The 18,848-nt window shown below is 37.3% G+C and overlaps 2 protein-coding genes across 2 annotated transcripts in view; one reads left to right on the top strand and one right to left on the bottom strand.

The window, feature by feature from the left end:
* UBR1 (ubiquitin protein ligase E3 component n-recognin 1) overlaps window positions 1–11,574 on the top strand; it is a 76,251-nt gene extending 64,677 nt beyond the window's left edge. The window contains exons 41-47 of the mRNA XM_081312777.1: window positions 156–289; window positions 1,262–1,370; window positions 2,900–2,956; window positions 5,284–5,361; window positions 8,659–8,829; window positions 9,681–9,782; window positions 10,290–11,574. Of these exons, the coding sequence (XP_081168903.1) occupies window positions 156–289; window positions 1,262–1,370; window positions 2,900–2,956; window positions 5,284–5,361; window positions 8,659–8,829; window positions 9,681–9,782; window positions 10,290–10,431 (793 nt within the window). The 3' untranslated portion in view covers window positions 10,432–11,574. The remainder of the gene's footprint in view (window positions 1–155; window positions 290–1,261; window positions 1,371–2,899; window positions 2,957–5,283; window positions 5,362–8,658; window positions 8,830–9,680; window positions 9,783–10,289) is intronic.
* Window positions 11,575–13,277: 1,703 nt separating this feature from the next.
* LOC308667092 (photoreceptor outer segment membrane glycoprotein 2-like) lies at window positions 13,278–18,606 on the bottom strand (the record flags this gene model as incomplete). Its single annotated transcript, XM_081326188.1, has 3 exons — window positions 13,278–13,541; window positions 15,035–15,281; window positions 18,026–18,606. The coding sequence occupies 3 exons, from the start codon at window positions 18,604–18,606 to the stop codon at window positions 13,278–13,280; spliced, it is 1,092 nt and encodes a 363-aa protein (XP_081182314.1).
* Window positions 18,607–18,848: the final 242 nt, after the last annotated feature.

Below are 18,848 nucleotides of genomic sequence, written 5' to 3'. Positions count from 1 at the left end.
AATACTTACAAAAAAATAACATCACTGCTTTAGTGAGAGGTTTTTTTAATATATATTTTTCACTATGCCTTGGTCATTTGTTTTTAATCAGTTAGAATTTTAATCCAGTTTCAAAATTTTGAAAATATTAAACCCATATATTTGAATTGTCACAGTTGTTACAGCTTGCAAGTTCCAGGCTGGTATTTGTGGGATTGTATAAAGAAAGGCATCACCCCCTACCTCCGGTGCGCTGCTTTATTCTTCCATTATCTGCTGGCAATACCTCCACCTGAAGAACTTTCATCCAGTAAGTACCTGCGTAGGTTAACCTTGTTAATTTTGAGATGGAGCCAATTTCAAAATGTTCAGGAAACAAAATGTGCTATTAAATATGGGTAAAATTTAAATATCAATTCACATGCATCACATTCTCAGTTTCAACCAGTACTCTCCATTGAAAATCTTCTTAAAATGTTGCTCTTTGCTGTTTTCTGGTAACTGCAATCATGAATATAAAGGGGGGGGGGAATGTGATTATTAAGGGTTTTTTTCCAAAAAGAAGACATATTAAATTATATAAGCCTTGGTGGAGCAGTGGGCTAATGCCTCCTTAAGTAACACCAGCTGCCTGCAATTAGTGCAGGTTCGAGTCCCACCAGGCTCAAGGTTGACTCAGCCTTCCATCCTTCCGAGGTAGGTAAAATGAGGACTCAGATTGTTGGGGGCAATTAAGCTGACTTTGTAATAATGCCGCTGGGGGGGGGGTGAAAGCCCTAATAAGCAGGCATATACATAGAATGAAGGCTACTGCTAAGCTTGTAAGCCGCCCTGAGTCTTCGGAGAAGGGCTGGATGTAAATGGAATTAAAATTAAAAAAGCTCAATGCTCTGTGCTCTCTTTCAGATTGGAGAGCAAATAGTCCTAATTTCTTGTTAACTCTTCAATATCAGTTTGCTTTCTTAAAAGTAGAATTTCACAGCCTTTACAGAAATGACCAACATGGCAATTGGTTGTTATATAAGAAGCCTCTTGTTTTTCCCCAGTATAAGAAAGCTGTTACAACTTGAATTATTAAAGTTACAGTCACCAAGAAAATAAACCAGCAGCTCTGCTCATCTGTAAGAACAAGAATCTTCATGAATTCTATTGTCTTCTATGAGACTATTGTCTCATTCTGGTTATTTACAGTATTTTTATACTGATTCAATTGATGGACTGAATAGAGAAAACTTTTATGTCTAATTATTATATCTAATGTCTAAAATTATTCTTCTAACAGTTTCAGAGGAAGATCAGTTCAAGGCACTTTGTGATTATCTGTCTCTACCTACCAATCTGTTCATGCTTTTCCAAGAATATTGGAATATTGTGGAGCCCTTACTTCAAAGGTATTTATTGATGCAAAACAACAGCTAATATACTGTATCCAAACAAATAAACTATATTATTAAACATGCTAGGATAATATATAACAGTCCAGTGAACCACACACTACTCATTCTCATTTTAGTCATGTCTAGCATATTATGCTAACTTAGGCTGTGTATGTGTGCTAGGGAGCAGTCTGCCAGTATAGAACAACCATGACCTAAATATAAGTAGATTAAAATGTTTAGCATTTATTTAATCATATTTAGTACTAATTAAATTTAAAACAATGCTAAGTAATTTTATGCAGAATAATTGCTTATCTGTGATTTGGATTTGAGGAAGCCAAACTCTCCTTTATCTTAGACCTTAGGAAATAACTTTCAGGTTGCTGTTTTAGATCCCCTTGGGAAAAATAGTTTACTAAACCAGTTGCTCAGACTGAAGCATTTGTTTAGAAAATCAAAAGTTAGTACATATAAAAGTACGAAAGGATGACTAGGAAGAGCCAATCCTCAGTCTTGCTGTAAGCATAGGAGTTTCTCTTGGGGGCAGGAATGAAAACAGCTTGAATTAATTCCAAGGTGAGATTTGCAGACCAAAGAGCAAAAAGATTAGAGAGATGGTGCGTGCAAAAGCTGATTTCAAGAATTAATAATGGAAAGGACTGATCTGTCATATATTTGGGCGCTGTTCTCTGCTCCCAGGGTTCCTCATCATCCTGGGAGTAGTGCATGTCTCTGTTCAAATATAAGGGCTTGTTTATATAAGTGTTTGTCAGGGTAAGGTTCTCATGTACATGTCTAGAGATTCAGCAAAGTGACAAAGCTGTTAAAAAGACAAATTCACTTTTGGCTATGTCAGTAGAAAGCAGTAATTCCATTCTATATTGAGTGGATCAATTCTAAGCAAGATATTTTTAAAGAGATTCTGAAAAATTGTGGCAAATGCAAGGAAAAGCAGCGAGGGTTGATCAGAGAAGAGGTTAAGAGAAATGGATAGGTTTACCTTGAGAAAAGATAGTGAGGAGAGACAATGTCAGCAATTTCAATTACTCTAATGCAGAAGTGTCAAACGGCTGGCCCATGGGCCGGATACATCATCCGGAAGCTACACCCACCCCATTGCCAGCAATGGTAAAACTGTCCCGATACGTTGCGTGACGTCACATGACATTGCGAGTTTGACATGTCTGCTCTAATGAGTATCACACTGAATAAGACTAAAACCTTTTCCTTGCTGCCCTCGAGTGCAGTCCACAAAATCTGTGTTATATAAAACAAGACAAGATTCCAGCTGAATGTTAGGAAAAGCTTTTCAATGGACAGAGCAATTCAACATTGAACCAGTGATTAAGAGGCACGCTAAATTCCCTTTTGCTGGATTTGTTCAAGGAACAGCTGGGCAGCCATCTTTTGGGGTGGTTTAATAGATTCCCGCCTGAATAGGAAATTATACTCAGGGGCCTAAACATTTCTTCCATTTAGGATTATATGTCTTTCCCCTTGTTTTTGCCACTGACAAGACTGATAGAAAGTTTTTCAAACAGATGGTGCACTGATCTGGCTGTGCTTTGCTTCCTGGAGGGAAAAAGTATTGCAATAAGGTGAGTTTCATTTTTCTAGCTCTCCAGCTACGTACGAGTTATATGGACTTGGCTAATCCAAACCAGAATATATTTCTAACTTGCTACTTCTGAATGCTTTTTATATTATTTCTAGGTAAGAGGTGCAGTCTTTCCCTGGAATTCAGTAAAAAATGGATTGAATAGTGTTTGAATTAATGCTGATCCTTTAAATGAGATTTCAGCATTCCCGTACTAATGTTAATGTGTTACTCATTGCTTTCAAAATGTTTTCTTTACTGTAAATTCAACATTCCTTTTTGAGACACTACTGCAATCAATTTATTGAAACATAATATGCAAAGAAGCCTTCCCAATGATCCTCAATTCCCATAATTATTTCTCTAATTACAAGAACTGAAATCCAATATCAATGTAGGGAATGTCGACTTAAAGGAGTAGCAAATATCTGGACTGAGTAATAAATTGCTTCTAGGACTGACACTTGAATCAGTACAAATAATCAGAAGCTGTGCTGTCATATATTGAAAGTGAAATGTTCTTTGATAAAAAGATACCTTTTATTGTAGCTTCTATTTCAAAAATATACTCTAGGCATTTATTTAAACTGGAGGGGGGGGGTATTCAAAGTTATAGTGCTGTTGAAAAAGTAACTTTACAACCAGTCCTTGCATTTATGGCTGTTGCTTCATTCCAGCCAGTCATATCACTGACATTTGCGCTCTTTGCAACTGGTGGGCGTTTACAGTCATTGCAGCATTCTGTGGTCATATGATCAATATTTGCACATTTCACAACTGGCTTCTAACAAGCAGTCAGTAGAGAAGCTTGCAGTAAAATTACAAGTCACAGTCACATGATATCTCACTTAATGACCAGCAGTGACTCACTTAACAACTGAATGTGAAGTGATGTCATAAATCTGCCAGAGCCACCGATGTTTCACTTTGCAACCACATTGCTTATTGCTGGAGATGCCAGTCCCTACTGTAGTTGATAAGCAAGGAAGAAAATGTACAGTTTTTTTCTTCATAAGAAGGGATTATCAATAATTGTGCTTTTGAATCTAAGGAAGTCACTACTACTTTCAGGAATTGCTTGCTTTAAAATCTTATTAGGTTTTTATTAGCCTAAAGCCAAATTTGCAAACTCAGTGTATGCAGAAGTAGAGAAAAAAGTGACTTTTGATAACATATTCTTCAAATGTATTTGAATTACAAGTCCCACAATTATCATAGTATTCTGAGATTTTTAATTCTCCATACCTAGAGGATATCTAAGGGAACACCTGCTGCCGGCATCATCTTCCCATCGTCCTGTGCGCCCCCACAGGGAGGGTCTTCTCAGGGTACCGCCGGTTAATGAATGCCGGCGGGTTATTCCCAGGGGAAGGGCGTTCTCTGTGGGTGCGCCTGCCCTATGGAACCAACTACCCACAGAACTTAGGATTGCCCCCGACCTTCGCTCATTTCGCCGGGACCTGAAAACTTGGCTCTTCGATCTGTTTGGTCCAGACTGTGGGGTTGTTAATTTAACTGGGTTTTAGATTTACTCTTGGGGCTTGAATTTAATTTAATTGTTTTATTTGTTTTTAATTTTTTGTATTCATGGTTTTAACTGCCCTGTAAACCGCCCTGAGTCCTACGGGAATAGGGCGGTATACAAATCCAATAAAATAAAATAAATAAAAATAAATACTTGTATTACTCCAGAATCTCAAGTAAGCAGTCCTTGGTCTTAAACATACTGGGGTGGGGGGAATATTAGAGTCTTTGTATTTTTTTTCTGAACGGCCTCTTTCAGGGGCTTAAAAATTGAGTGGAAACCCTTATTCAGAACTCTCTCACACCATTTAAACCTGCCTTTGCCCATCACCAATGTGCTGACCCATTTTCAAGGTCTCTATGGTTGCTTGCAGATAAGAAGTGTTAGGGATGTGATCTCAGGTCTATCCCCCATCTGATCTCCTTTTAGTGGTTTTGTTGCACTTGTAATTAGTTGCATGTCTCTTTAGATTATCATTATTTAGAAAGTAATGGAAAGGAAATGCACTTGCAATTCTTTGTAAGTGCTCATAAATTTCTACCTTGAACATCATAAGTCTTTCTGCCTTAAACCATTTTGGGTGCAAAGATTTTGAATTCCACTGAGGAACACTTTAACACAATATTTCTTAATCATGGCAGTTTGAAGTTCTATGGATTTTCATACTGACTGATGAACTCTGGGAGTTGAAGACCACACGTCTTCCAAGTTGTAAAGGTTGAAAAACACAACTCTAGCAGGTGAAGCTTTGATACCTCTTTGAACCCTGGCATACAGTAATTCTTTTTTGTTTAAACAACTAGATATCCAAGGGAAAGAAATAAATTGATAGAGCTCCCAGAAGACTACAGCTGCCTTTTGAACCAAGGATCTCAATTTAGGTGAGAACCAGAAGCTCTGCTCATTAGAAAAGTTATTTCATTGAACTGAATTAAGGATAACTAAAGGATCCATCTTTAAGTAGACAACTTCCATCATTTTTCTCCTTGCTATCCATTTAAGGATAAGGAGCTTTGTTTCATACTGGTAACTAACCCATACCCAAATTATCTTGGTGGAAAGGTCTCCAACAGGAAAACTTTCCAAAAGTGGTGATGGAATTATGCCTCCTCCTGTCCTATTTTGCTAGACCTAAGCAGTGCCCTGGTGTCCTGTTCCAGGCTAACTGGAATGTTACATCGAAGCATTTGTATCAGTCTGGAGATCAGTCTGTATCAGTCTGGAGAATTTTCTTGTGTCTCTCAATGTTGACAACTCTGTACATTTTCACATTTACTGAGTAAAGAGTAATGCCCATTGTAAACTTTTCTAAAAACTCTTCCAAGTATTTTGAAAGCATATTTAGGGGTGTAAATGTTGATTGGAAATCAACAAGTATCTAAAAAGATACTAAAAAGAAAATTTATTGTCTTTAAGTACAAAATGCATGGCAGTTATTGCTGAACAGGAGGTCTCACTTCACTGTATGTCAAATGCCAACAATGTAATTATTACCCTCGTCTTTCAAACTATGATCTTATACACACTTTTATCATAGTAAAATAGAACTTATTGTATGTATAGAACTGGCCACCTTATTTCAATGGTACCCTGAGTGTAATATTGCAAAAAAAATTGTAAAGATGCTTATGTGATGTGTTTTTTAATTATATAAAATCCAGTATTTGGAAAATATTGTTGCCCTTGAAGTTCAGTAAATAATATTGGTTAAGAAGATAATTCATAATATTGATGTTTTTAATATTCAAAATGCATGAGATGCTTTGCAAATTTAACTTCAGAAGTACTTCATTACTATATTTGTTATTTAGTTGTTATAACTGCTATCCAATTTAAATCACATTTTATAGACTGAAAAGGCTGTGTTCAAGACCATTTCTTAAGGCTTCAAATGATTTTTAATTTGAAATTATGACTACATTCAGTCATAATGTCAAATCATGGATTATGCTTTACATGAAAAAATTCTGCACCGTAGTTTGAGTGTAGAGTCAATGCACAGTTTATCCCAGACACTTTCTTCCCATTTTGACAAGTTTCAGCTTTATAAATGGGAGAAGCACATTTCCACCTTGGTCTTTTAGCAGAGATATCACTAGCTACATGTGCAAAAGTCTCTGGTAAATCAAGGAGAGATCTTGGGTTTGTTTTTGTTTTTATGATCTGTGAATCCAGACATAATAAGAAAATAAATCAACATACTATATAGCTGAATTTTCAGTCCAGTTTGAAATTGAACTTTCAAATTCTCATTTGCTAGTCCCGGATTTCTATGTGAACATTCTCACATTTGAATATTAAAGCAAACTTCTAATACATCTATTCATACATCTACAGGGAGTGCAGAATTATTAGGCAAATGAGTATTTTGACCACATCATCCTCTTTATGCATGTTGTCTTACTCCAAGCTGTATAGGCTCGAAAGCCTACTACCAATTAAGCATATTAGGTGATGTGCATCTCTGTAATGAGAAGGGGTGTGGTCTAATGACATCAACACCCTGTATCAGGTGTGCATAATTATTAGGCAACTTCCTTTCCTTTGGCAAAATGGGTCAAAAGAAGGACTTGACAGGCTCAGAAAAGTCAAAAATAGTGAGATATCTTGCAGAGGGATGCAGCACTCTTAAAACTGCAAAGCTTCTGAAGCGTGATCATCGAACAATCAAGCGTTTCATTCAAAATAGTCAACAGGGTCGCAAGAAGCGTGTGGAGAAACCAAGGCGCAAAAATAACTGCCCATGAACTGAGAAAAGTCAAGCGTGCAGCTGCCAAGATGCCACTTGCCACCAGTTTGGCCATATTTCAGAGCTGCAACATCACTGGAGTGCCCAAAAGCACAAGGTGTGCAATACTCAGAGACATGGCCAAGGTAAGAAAGGCTGAAAGACGACCACCACTGAACAAGACACACAAGCTGAAACGTCAAGACTGGGCCAAGAAATATCTCAAGACTGATTTTTCTAAGGTTTTATGGACTGATGAAATGAGAGTGAGTCTTGATGGGCCAGATGGATGGGCCCGTGGCTGGATTGGTAAAGGGCAGAGAGCTCCAGTCCGACTCAGACGCCAGCAAGGTGGAGGTGGAGTACTGGTTTGGGCTGGTATCATCAAAGATGAGCTTGTGGGGCCTTTTCGGGTTGAGGATGGAGTCAAGCTCAACTCCCAGTCCTACTGCCAGTTTCTGGAAGACACCTTCTTCAAGCAGTGGTACAGGAAGAAGTCTGCATCCTTCAAGAAAAACATGATTTTCATGCAGGACAATGCTCCATCACACGCGTCCAAGTACTCCACAGCGTGGCTGGCAAGAAAGGGTATAAAAGCAGGAAATCTAATGACATGGCCTCCTTGTTCACCTGATCTGAACCCCATTGAGAACCTGTGGTCCATCATCAAATGTGAGATTTACAAGGAGGGAAAACAGTACACCTCTCTGAACAGTGTCTGGGAGGCTGTGGTTGCTGCTGCACGCAATGTTGATGGTGAACAGATCAAAACACTGACAGAATCCATGGATGGCAGGCTTTTGAGTGTCCTTGCAAAGAAAGGTGGCTATATTGGTCACTGATTTGTTTTTGTTATGTTTTTGAATGTCAGAAATGTATATTTGTGAATGTTGAGATGTTATATTGGTTTCACTGGTAAAAATAAATAATTGAAATGGGTATATATTTGTTTTTTGTTAAGTTGCCTAATAATTATGCACAGTAATAGTCACCTGCACACACAGATATCCCCCTAAAATAGCTATAACTAAAAACAAACTAAAAACTACTTCCAAAAATATTCAGCTTTGATATTAATGAGTTTTTTGGGTTCATTGAGAACATGGTTGTTGTTCAATAATAAAATTAATCCTCAAAAATACAACTTGCCTAATAATTCTGCACTCCCTGTAAAACTATCCCATGTCTCTTAAGTATAAGTCTGTATTAACAGTACAAAACTGTTTGGGACTAGCTAGTTTCATTCTCCATTGTAGCTGATTTCTATTTGCATTGAAATATAACAATGCTGAAAAGTACGTTTTATTATCTACCTTCTAATTTCTGGTTGTACGAATATTAGCAACCAAATGGTGTTTGTTGATGATTTGGCACTATAGTTACAAGAGCACTTTTCAAAATAGCCATCTTGGTTCCAAATCTCATTGTGTAATTAACTTTACCTGTCCAGGTGCCCTCGATCTTCTGATGATGAAACCAAACATCCCGTCCTATGTTTGTTTTGTGGGGCTATGTTGTGCTCTCAAAACACCTGCTGCCAAGTGCTACTAAATGGAGAAGAGCTGGGGGCTTGCAATTCACACGCGGTTTCATGTGGTGCTGGAGTTTGCATTTTTCTCAAGTAAGTGACAGCTGGAAAATAAAGCTAATCTAAACTAATTGGGGCGTGGTGATGGATTCCCAATCTCTTGTGTGCCAGATATATTGGAGAATAGCATCCATAATTCAGATGCCAGCTCAAGGAAAGAAGTGGGTAAAAATAATTCTTCTGCTTTCTTTTATTTGTGGAGAGATAAGCAGCCAGATTAGATGGATACAGTTAACAAAGACTGGAATGATCCCTGAAATTGGATTGTATCCTCAGTAAGAAGGAACCTTACAACAGGGGTCCCCAACCCCTGGTCCGTGGACCAGTACCAGGCCGCAGCATGCCAGCAACTGGTCCGCACAAACAAGAAAACCCCATCCACGGAATGCAAGCACACAAAACCACATCCCCTCCAGTCTGCAGAAAAACCTCTCTCCTTGGACCCGGTCCCTGGTGCCCAAAAGTTTGGGGACCTCTGCCTTAGAGCAATGTTTCTCAGCTTAGCAACTTTTAAGATGTTTGGACTTCAACTCCCAGAATTCCCAGCCAGCCTAGGTGACTGGAGAATTCTGGGAGTTGAAGTCCAGACATCTTAAAAGTTGTCAGGGTTGAGAAACCCTGCCTTACAGTATTTGGAGAAGAGGTCAGTGCTTAATTTGGGTGGGGGGAGTGATTGCTCATGTCATAACTCCCCCCAATTAACAAGACTGTGATCCTTTGGGTACATGGGTACACATGCTAGCAGAGAAGAATAAGTTGGAAACACTTTTCCCATAGACTTTCTCTAGATATGATCTTTGTTTGCATTTTCTTAATATTTTGTACTAAGCCTGCCAGCAAATTTCTGTTGATTTTCAGTTTTTTTTCCTATTTTCCTCCTTAAGAATCAGAGACTGCAGGGTTCTGCTGATTGGTGGCAAAAATAGAGGTTCTTTCTATCCTGCGCCATATTTAGATGAATATGGAGAAACTGATCCAAATCTGATGTAAGTTTCTGTTTTGCTCTGTGTCTTGTAAGAGGCTCTATCTTCATTGAATGAAATTTTTACCGTCCTTCGTATTCAAATTATTAGATATTAGTTTTCCCCTCATAGTTTTATTTAAATTACTGCCTACTGTGCCATAACAGTGTCAGTAACATGTCCCTTGATTTTCTGAACAACAGAGACTTCTTTGCTGGTGAAAATGTGATTTGTGCCTGATGCTGCTGCTCCCAAATATTTCTCTGTGAATTAACTAAAGCTACCCAATAGCAAGAACCCTTCAGCAGTGGAACTAACTATTCAGCAAGTTGGTGGGTTCCCCTGGGCCAAATGGGACTGATAAATAGCCATGTGTGAGATTTTTAACTGGTTGAATTAATTGGCCTGAATGGCCGCTTCCAACTCTATAATCCTTTCATGCTGGGGTATGTATCTGAGCAGGTCAAATAAAGTGCTGCTAAATATTGTTTTTTTAAACCCCAATAATTGTATTTTTATTTCTCTTTGAAGAAGAGGCAATCCTCTGCACCTGTCTCATGAACGATACCGGAAGCTCCACTTGTTATGGCGACAACACTGCATCATAGAAGAGATTGCTCGAAGCCAGGAAACTAATCACGTGTTTTTGGGATTTAATTGGCACCTGCTCTGAGTTTCAAGCTCATTGAGACTAAATTGCCAACACCTCACTTGTAAAACATCACACAAAGAATATGAAGAATCTTAGTTTAAGGGAAAATGACTAAACCACATCTGCGTACTGAAACTTGTGGGCTTGAATTTGGTTAGGGGGAAAAAATGCATGCATACAACTTCCCAGATATGAATGCTAAATGATCAAAAGCAGAACTGTCTGGATCATCCGTAAGCTGACTTTTTCCACTTATCCAAATTAAAAACAGTCAACAGTATTTTCATTCTTTTGCAGCAGCGGTTCTAAATATATACATAGTTTTCAATGCATCTGGATATAAGAACAAAGTGGTTTAATCTCCTCTTACCACATTAGTTGCTTCTGTTTCCTTTTTTTAGTATAGCACAGGTCTCAAAATAAGTGTAATCTGTAAATGGCTTTGTCCATGATTTATCTTTGGGTGCAGCATTGTAACAACCTGAGGGTGAAGAACTACACAAAGTATAAGAGCAAGATATGCTGGAAAGGAAGTTAATATTTATTGTGACTCCTTTCAGAATGAGAATGTGTTAGTGCCGGTTAATTTGTTAATTCTGAGACCTTCCAGTTAGCTTTAACGTATATCAAAAATTAAATGCTTTGCTCTTGGTGTATCCCCAAATGGGAAGGAACTGTACTGCAGGAAAACAGGAATGAAAAAAAAAAATCCATTTGTTATTGCAAGTAGTCTTTACTTGTATTGCCCAACAAATTTCAGACTAAATTAGTTCTTAAGGGGGATTAAAAATCTACATTATACATTCTTATTGTACAAAAATAATGAATACATTATTCAGAAGATACGGTCATAACCTCATATCTACCACACATAATCTAATAACATTTTATACTGTATGCAACAAACATAACAATACTTCAAATAATATTTGTAAAATAGTAAGTTTATTCATAAAAAAATTCATAAAACAAAATCCATGCTAAAAGGTGTTCTTAATATATGTACCAAATATTATATTGTAACGTAAATTTAAACATTACCTACTTTCTTCTTTTAAAAATACAATAAAAAAATAAAAGATTTTTTTTCTTTTTGTGCCTGTAATACAAACTCAATTTTTTCTCATTCCCAAATAAAAAGGTGCCTACTGTTGACTTTCTGGCCAATGTTAATCTAAGTAATAAAAACATTACATTAGTTCATAGGAACTTAAGGAAAGTAAGAGAGAAAGGAACATCTCTATAAGGCGACCTAACTCAATATGGACTCTGACTGGCATACTAATTTTGGATGGGACATGAAGTATACCTGCTCTGTAGGATCTTGCAGGATGGAAGAGAAATTGCTCCTTAAAGAAAAAAGATGACACCAGGACCTCAGTTTTGACATATCTTCTCTGCCTCAGAGTTTGCCATAACCCATTAACTATGACTGTAAGAATCCTGTGTTAAAAAAAGCAGCCCAGATTTTAGAAATTTCTCCAGTAAATTCATGCTCATTTCTCATGCTCATTCAGGCTTATTTCCCAAGGGCCTGACAGAACATACACAGCAGAGATGTAGTTCAAATGACAGTATCTTCGGTGCAGTTCACACATGAGGCTGTGAAATATTGGAAAAAAGCACTAAGTGAGGCAAATCAACACATGTAAATCAGATGCTGGATTTTGTATGTGCTGAAAGCTAGGTTTTCAATGGCTGAATGATCCTCTTGGTTCAGGGATTTTTTACTCACAATTGCTTTTTTCCCCATTTTTCAGTAATATTTTAAATAATATGGCCCTTGAATGTAATGGATAATTTCCATGCACAGCAAGATTGAAAAGTAGTATTCTTATAATTGCATCCCATATATAGAAAAAATAATACTAGAAGTCTTCATTAAATTATTTCTGTATCAAAGCAGATGCTACCGCATCTTTCATATTTGTCTTGCTAATGTCATCACTGACTTTTGATTAATAATTGGAACAAGAACTGCAACTTCTTGAATCTTCTTTTGTTGAAAAAGTTTTCTCTTTCTTATCTCTAAAACACAAATCTCTTGCCCTGATGACCCCTTTAGTGAAAAGCTAGGAATAGGGCTGTACTACATGCCTTTTTAATTACCACCAGGGTTTGTTTGTTTTTTTTAAATATTTTTATTCCAACTTTTATCCCATATATAATTCAAAGCAGTGAACATAATGTTCTACAGATAAATACTTTAATTTTACAAAGTATACCTAAGTAGATTTATTACTAAGTATAGTTATTTGATTCCAAATATATTCTGCTTAAACAAAATGCTCAAATGAATCAGTCATGTTTACAAATTTCCCACAACTTGTAGGCAACAGATGGCCACGGAGAAATTGGCAATGAATTATAGAGTTCCTTCTTCTCAACCCTGGATTAGATGCTCATAGTAGTGAAAGTGACATAAGTCAACAGTAATTCCTCTGAAATATTATTCTTTATACTTGATATCCCAAATATTCACCGATACTCAAAATTTACATAAGAAGAGTTACCATGGTTATAAATATTATTTCGAACACTGTGCTCAAAACTCTTTTTGTTTAGACCTGTCTGATGATGATGGCCTTTCAAGAGTTGCAACCACCTTAACAGTTACCAATCCCTTCACTGTTGGGATTATTCCCAGAGTACCAAACGCTGCTTTGGACTCCTCTTATTCTGTTATTGGTCCAACACCATCTCTTTAAGGATTGAGAGTCAAAATGGGTTGCTAAGGTGGGGAGGAACAAAAGCAAGCAAGCAAACTCATATATTGTATGGCACAGCTATGGCATAGCACATTGCACAAACCAATTGCCATGTTACTTATACATTATGATTCAGTTGTCAAGTCTTTAGCATTACATTCAATTAAGCTGCAGGGATATATTTTTGGGAGGAGTATTTTTTGAATTATGGTTTGCCGTGTGAACATCCATATTAGAATTATCCAAAACACTGGATACTTGGTTTCCTTTGCCAAGATGTTTAATTTTGTTGATGTTCCATATGGCAGTTTCCACAAAACTGTTTTCAAATAACCATCCATCAGAATCACAGAGTGGATCTGCCTGTAGAAGAAGGTTCCTCATTGATGTTTGAAGATAACGAACCCCAATGAGGACCAGTAGCTGGAAAAAAGTAATCCAAATGAACAGAACATTAGAGAGTTGCGATTCCACCAATTATAATGCACCACAACACAGAATTTAAGAGTTTGGTGGTGGTGACCACCATGTGCCTGGATTTTTAAATATTCAGACCAGTTAGTTTATTTGGTGTGAAAAACTTTAGCTCACAGTTAAATTGGGGCACTTTTGAAAATATGAAGAGTCCAGTTTTCTAACCAGAAGGATTTGGGCTAATCCTTTCCTTCTGAATTCATTTTTCACCTCACCAAGCTAAATGGTATTGAAATGTGCAATATATCATTCTTTCCTCCTGATTCATTCTACTTGGCACTCTCTTGCTCTTCCTTTACACAAAACTATGTCACTGTTGGATTGTTGTTGTTTGTCTGAGAAATACAGTACGTAATTCTTAACACTTGGCTATAGTTTCCCAGTGTTGCTAAATAATATTTACTGAATATATGTATTAGAGACATTTAAGACATTCATGGTGCACCCTTTAAATCTCACTAGCAGTGGTACTGCCAAGACTGAGCTTGTAGAGTGTATGAACATAACTTTGAAGAAGAAAGTCATTACAGAAACATTAGCCTTGAAAGGGGGGAGAAGGTGAGAAAAAAACTCAAGATTATCTCACCTTAATTCTCTGCTGTGAGAAGTGGGTGAAAAGGGAAGGAATCTATGTCAAGCTTTTAAGAGAACCAAGACTTCACAGTTTAACCCTGAGTTACATATATTCTCTTCTATTGGAATCACTTACTTTTGGTAGTATCAGGCCTAAAAAGCTATTGTAATCACTGCCTTCCATTAAGGAAGATAATGGACTATATTTGCTCTTGGTATTAAAATTAATTTCTTAAAATGTCCATTAATCTGTTTAATTTTCACTCAAAACAATCTGGAATAATTGATGATGGAAACTATGAAAAGGCAGAAAGGTAACATTCCTTATTCTATTTTATTCTGTTTTCTAATTTTTTTCAGATTAGTAGTTCAGAGAATAGTTTCAAACATCCTTGAAATGCTACTATAAATAGAATATTTTCATTCAAACTATCTTTTTTTCCACTCTTTCTTCAGTAGGTTTCAGTGAATAAGAACTTTACTATTATGTGCTATAGAACACAATCAAAAACTGTTCCATACCATTTCTGATGCCTGGAAGAGACCTGTTGTGTAAGCTTTCTTCCCAGATGCCCATTTGCTTCTCAGACAATTTAATTTAGAGTTTGACCCAAGTCTCATCATAAACATACATATTTGTATGGAAAACGATTCAAACAATATATTTAGTAGGATGGGGGAGGGGAGAAGAATTCCTGTTTTAATTTTCTTTTAATTGCAATTGTAAATTGCTCTTGTAAAGATTACATGCATTCAGCAATATTTTTAGTGGTATGTCTCTTCCTCACCAATCATTCCATAGTAAGTTGTTCCTTCTTTCGACAAATTGTACATTTACAAAAGAAACACTTCAGTAAATGTGGTTTTACCTCAAATACCCAAACGATGAACATGGTGATGCCAATGGAACTCATGATGTCAGTGTAATAATCCAGAAGGGCTTCCCTGCATCCTTTCATCCAGATATTAAGTTCGTCTGTCATAACATCATAACGGTAGTGAGCAGTGTTGTTTGTGAGCTGGTACTGGATACATGGTCGGGGCGAGTTTGGATTGCAACAACTGAAGGGGACTCCATCCACCAAGAATTTCCCATCAATATTACTTTTTAGACGACTGCAATAAGATGTGGAGTGTGAGGAAAAGAGTTGCATAAAAATGGCTAATAATTCAGGCAAGAGGATTAAAATCTACAGATTCACTGCATTTTGCTGGAAGGAAAAGTTTGGTTGCTTTCTAGACTCTCTAAATTAACCACTTAGATTTTGTATGAGTTCATTAAGTACTTCAGATCGACCTTCCCTGCAGAAATGTATAAAAGGCATGTTCTATTTTGTAGAGATGTCATCTTTTCATGGTAGATTTGAACTCAAGTACAGTAGTGGCCAACATCGTGGAAACCTTTTGGGAAAAGTGTGCATGTGAGTTTTGATGGCTAATCACACATTTTTTTGGAGTAGTACCATAAAATTATATATCAATGGAAACATAATTTAATCAAGAATGTAATGCAATAACTTTTATGAAGGATTTGCTATTAGAATAGCAGTTATAAAGAAGAAAAGTGAAACACGTAGAAAAAATGAGATATACAAAAATTATCACCATAGAAAAAAATGAGACATACAAAAATTATCACCATAGAAAAAATTATCACCGTCAGTTAATACTTAGTTTGGTAACCTTTAGCATGAATTATGGCCTTACAACATCTTCCCATGGAGTGAACCAAGTCCTTTAGTTCTGCAGCTGTTATAATGTGAAACCAAGATTGAATGATTGCTTCTGTTAACTGGGTTTTATTGCTGGCTCACTTCTGACTAACAAGTTTCTTTAGTCGGCTCCATACATTTTCAATTGGGTTAAGGTCTGGGCTATTCCCAGGCCATTCCAGCAGTGGAATATGATTATCTTGAAACCACCTTTTGCACACAACAGCAACATGACATGCAGCTAAATCCTGTTGAAATATAAATGCTTCATTGTCTTGGAAAAGATCATGTGTGGAAGGCTTCAGTTTGGGCTCAAGTATTTCATTAATGTATTTTCAGCCATTTATATTCCCATTAATCACACAGATTCTGCCCACACCTTTTGATGTCATACAATCTCAGATCATAACACTGACTGGGTGTTTCATGGTACATGTAATGCAATCAGGATGCAAATCTCCAATTCTTTTCCTTACGTATTTTATGCCATCACTACCAAACAGGGAGATCTTGGTCTCATCACTCCAAATATCACTGTCTCATTGTTCCTCTGTCCAGGAAACATGGGTTTTAGCCCAGTTTAGTCTTTTCAACCTTTGTTTGAGAGATAAAAGTGGATTTTTTGGTGGAATTCTACATTTTAGGCCAAATTCCTGCAGTCTGCGCCGAATAGCCCTTGCACTCAACTTCACATTGCATTGTGCCATTTCATCTTGTATACACACAGATGATTTCCTTCTGTCACGTAGGCACGGTCTCTTAATTTTTCTACCATCATTTGCTGTTGTGCACCTTTTCCTGCCTTTACCAGTGTGGTTTTGTGGTGACTGAGTCTCCTTGTACCTCTTCAAAAACTTTGCAGGACTATACAGTAGTGGCCAAAATTGTGGAAACATTTTGGGAAACGCGTACAGTAGAAATGCCACTTTTGGTTAAGTTTCCACCAATTTTTCTTCTAATTTTTTTATAACTGTAGCCTTGTTCACTTAATAATACTATTTTACATCGCTTTCTGGGCAACCAGTCAACTCTTTGCACCATTACTTTAATTTTATTACGTTTTACAAGCTCACTAAATGAAAGAACACAAAAAAACCCAACCAACTTGATAGCGATCACATAACACACTGACAAATGTCCTCCTCTCAGCTTCAGCACATGACATCAATAACTAAATCCTACTGTGATCTGATTGGCTCATTGCCAAAACAAGATGACACCTGACTGGGTCTCTAAGCACTCATGCTCATTGGCTACAATCAGATAAAGGAAAGCTACCTGATATCAACCTAAGCAAGTTGTGCTTCCTTTTTCTGGTTATTTGGCTATAACGTTTCATAGAGTACAGATAATTGAACAAACTTTGTTGCATTACATTCTTGATTAAATTATCTTCCCATTGATATATAAATTTTATGGTACTACGCCACAAACAAGTGGTGTTATTAGCCATCAGACCTCAAATGTACACTTTTCCCAAAAGGTTTCCACAATTTTGCCCACTACTGTATATACCAGATGGTTATAATTTTGCCTAAAGTGGTGGTTAGCAAAGCAGGAAATGATTTTCTCCTGATGTTGCAGAGGAACCCAAATACGAGCAACATTGAGCGAGAAAGAAGAGATTGATAAGAGAGATAGTTTTGAAATCAGGTGGATTGCCCACAGATCACTGGCCTAGTCTTGCCCTCTGGAACAAATGAGAAATCTGCTCCATATTTGAGATGACAACCCTTAGTTATTTGACAGTACTGTAGTGTATTTTCTCTCCATAACTTTCCTCAAGCAAAACACATACCTTTCAGGCTCCTCCTCATCTAGTTCAGACGTCCCCAGACCCCAGGCTACAGCCCGTTACCAGGCTATGGCTTACTGGGAAACCAGGCCATGCAAGTTGCGGACCAGCGTACATGCACACAATTCCACTCGTACAAGCAGCGGGCTGATGCACATGTGCATGCGCGCTGGCCTACCACATGCAAGTGGAGCTCCATGTGCGCTGGCCCACCACACATGCAGCCCAGTTCCCCTCCATCCCAGCCAGACCACCAAGCCACAAAGGTTGGGGACCGCTGATCTAGTTGGGTCTCCTTGATCCTGCTGAAGCCTAGGTTCAAGCTCATTTCATGAGAGGACATTAATACTTACTCTAGAACATCCTCTGAAGTCATATCCAGATAACGAAGTGATACCCACTGAATTTCAAACCAATCCCTAAAACCATTGTTTCCACAGCACTGGAATCTAATCTGCAAAGTGTCTATAGTTCTCTTCAAAAAGCATCTTCCAGGAACGTCTGTATCTTTGTAGAATTTAATAGCATTTCCCAATCCCAGATATAGAGATTCTTCTAATTCATTTCTCATAGTGTAGCACATAATAGCACCCACAAAGATGCAGAAGGTAAAACAGAGAGTGCATACAATATAAGGGAACATGATCAGCTTCCAGCGGTTAAATTTATTGGCATCCGTGCAGTCATAACATATTTTACCTCCAAAAAAGTTGATCATGCAAACTATGGCTCCAATAGAAATTAAAGTATTTGGAACAGAGTTAATATCCCATTTTGCTATCACCTCCTTGCGTTTTCTTATTTCAATCTTTAGGAAGAGTCCAAGGCTGAATACAATTGCACCAGATACCACAGAAAACCAGTTGAGAATCCATAGGATTTGAGCCAGTTTGTCTCGCTTGCTTTTGGTGAATTTTACTTTAAGAACGGCCATGGTCACTACAGCATTAGGAGAAGAAGCTTTGTTCAGGAAAATCTTCTAATCAGATTATCAAAGTGTGTTCAGAGTATCAAAGTCATATAACAGAAGCCTATGAGACAGAAAAAAGGACAGATTATTGCCTCTTTGTGTGCATTTATGTAAAATATATGAATCTGAGACTGTTTATTAATTTGAGGTAACCCTCACTCAATTTAATAAAAGCATACTCCCACACCATTATTTAGTTGCTTATC

This window comes from Vipera berus (assembly GCF_964194415.1).
Source record: "Vipera berus genome assembly, chromosome: 1".
In the NCBI taxonomy this organism is placed as follows: domain Eukaryota; kingdom Metazoa; phylum Chordata; class Lepidosauria; order Squamata; family Viperidae; genus Vipera; species Vipera berus.
Note: the sequence above shows the minus strand (reverse complement) of the source record. Positions and strands in the feature narration are given on the sequence as shown.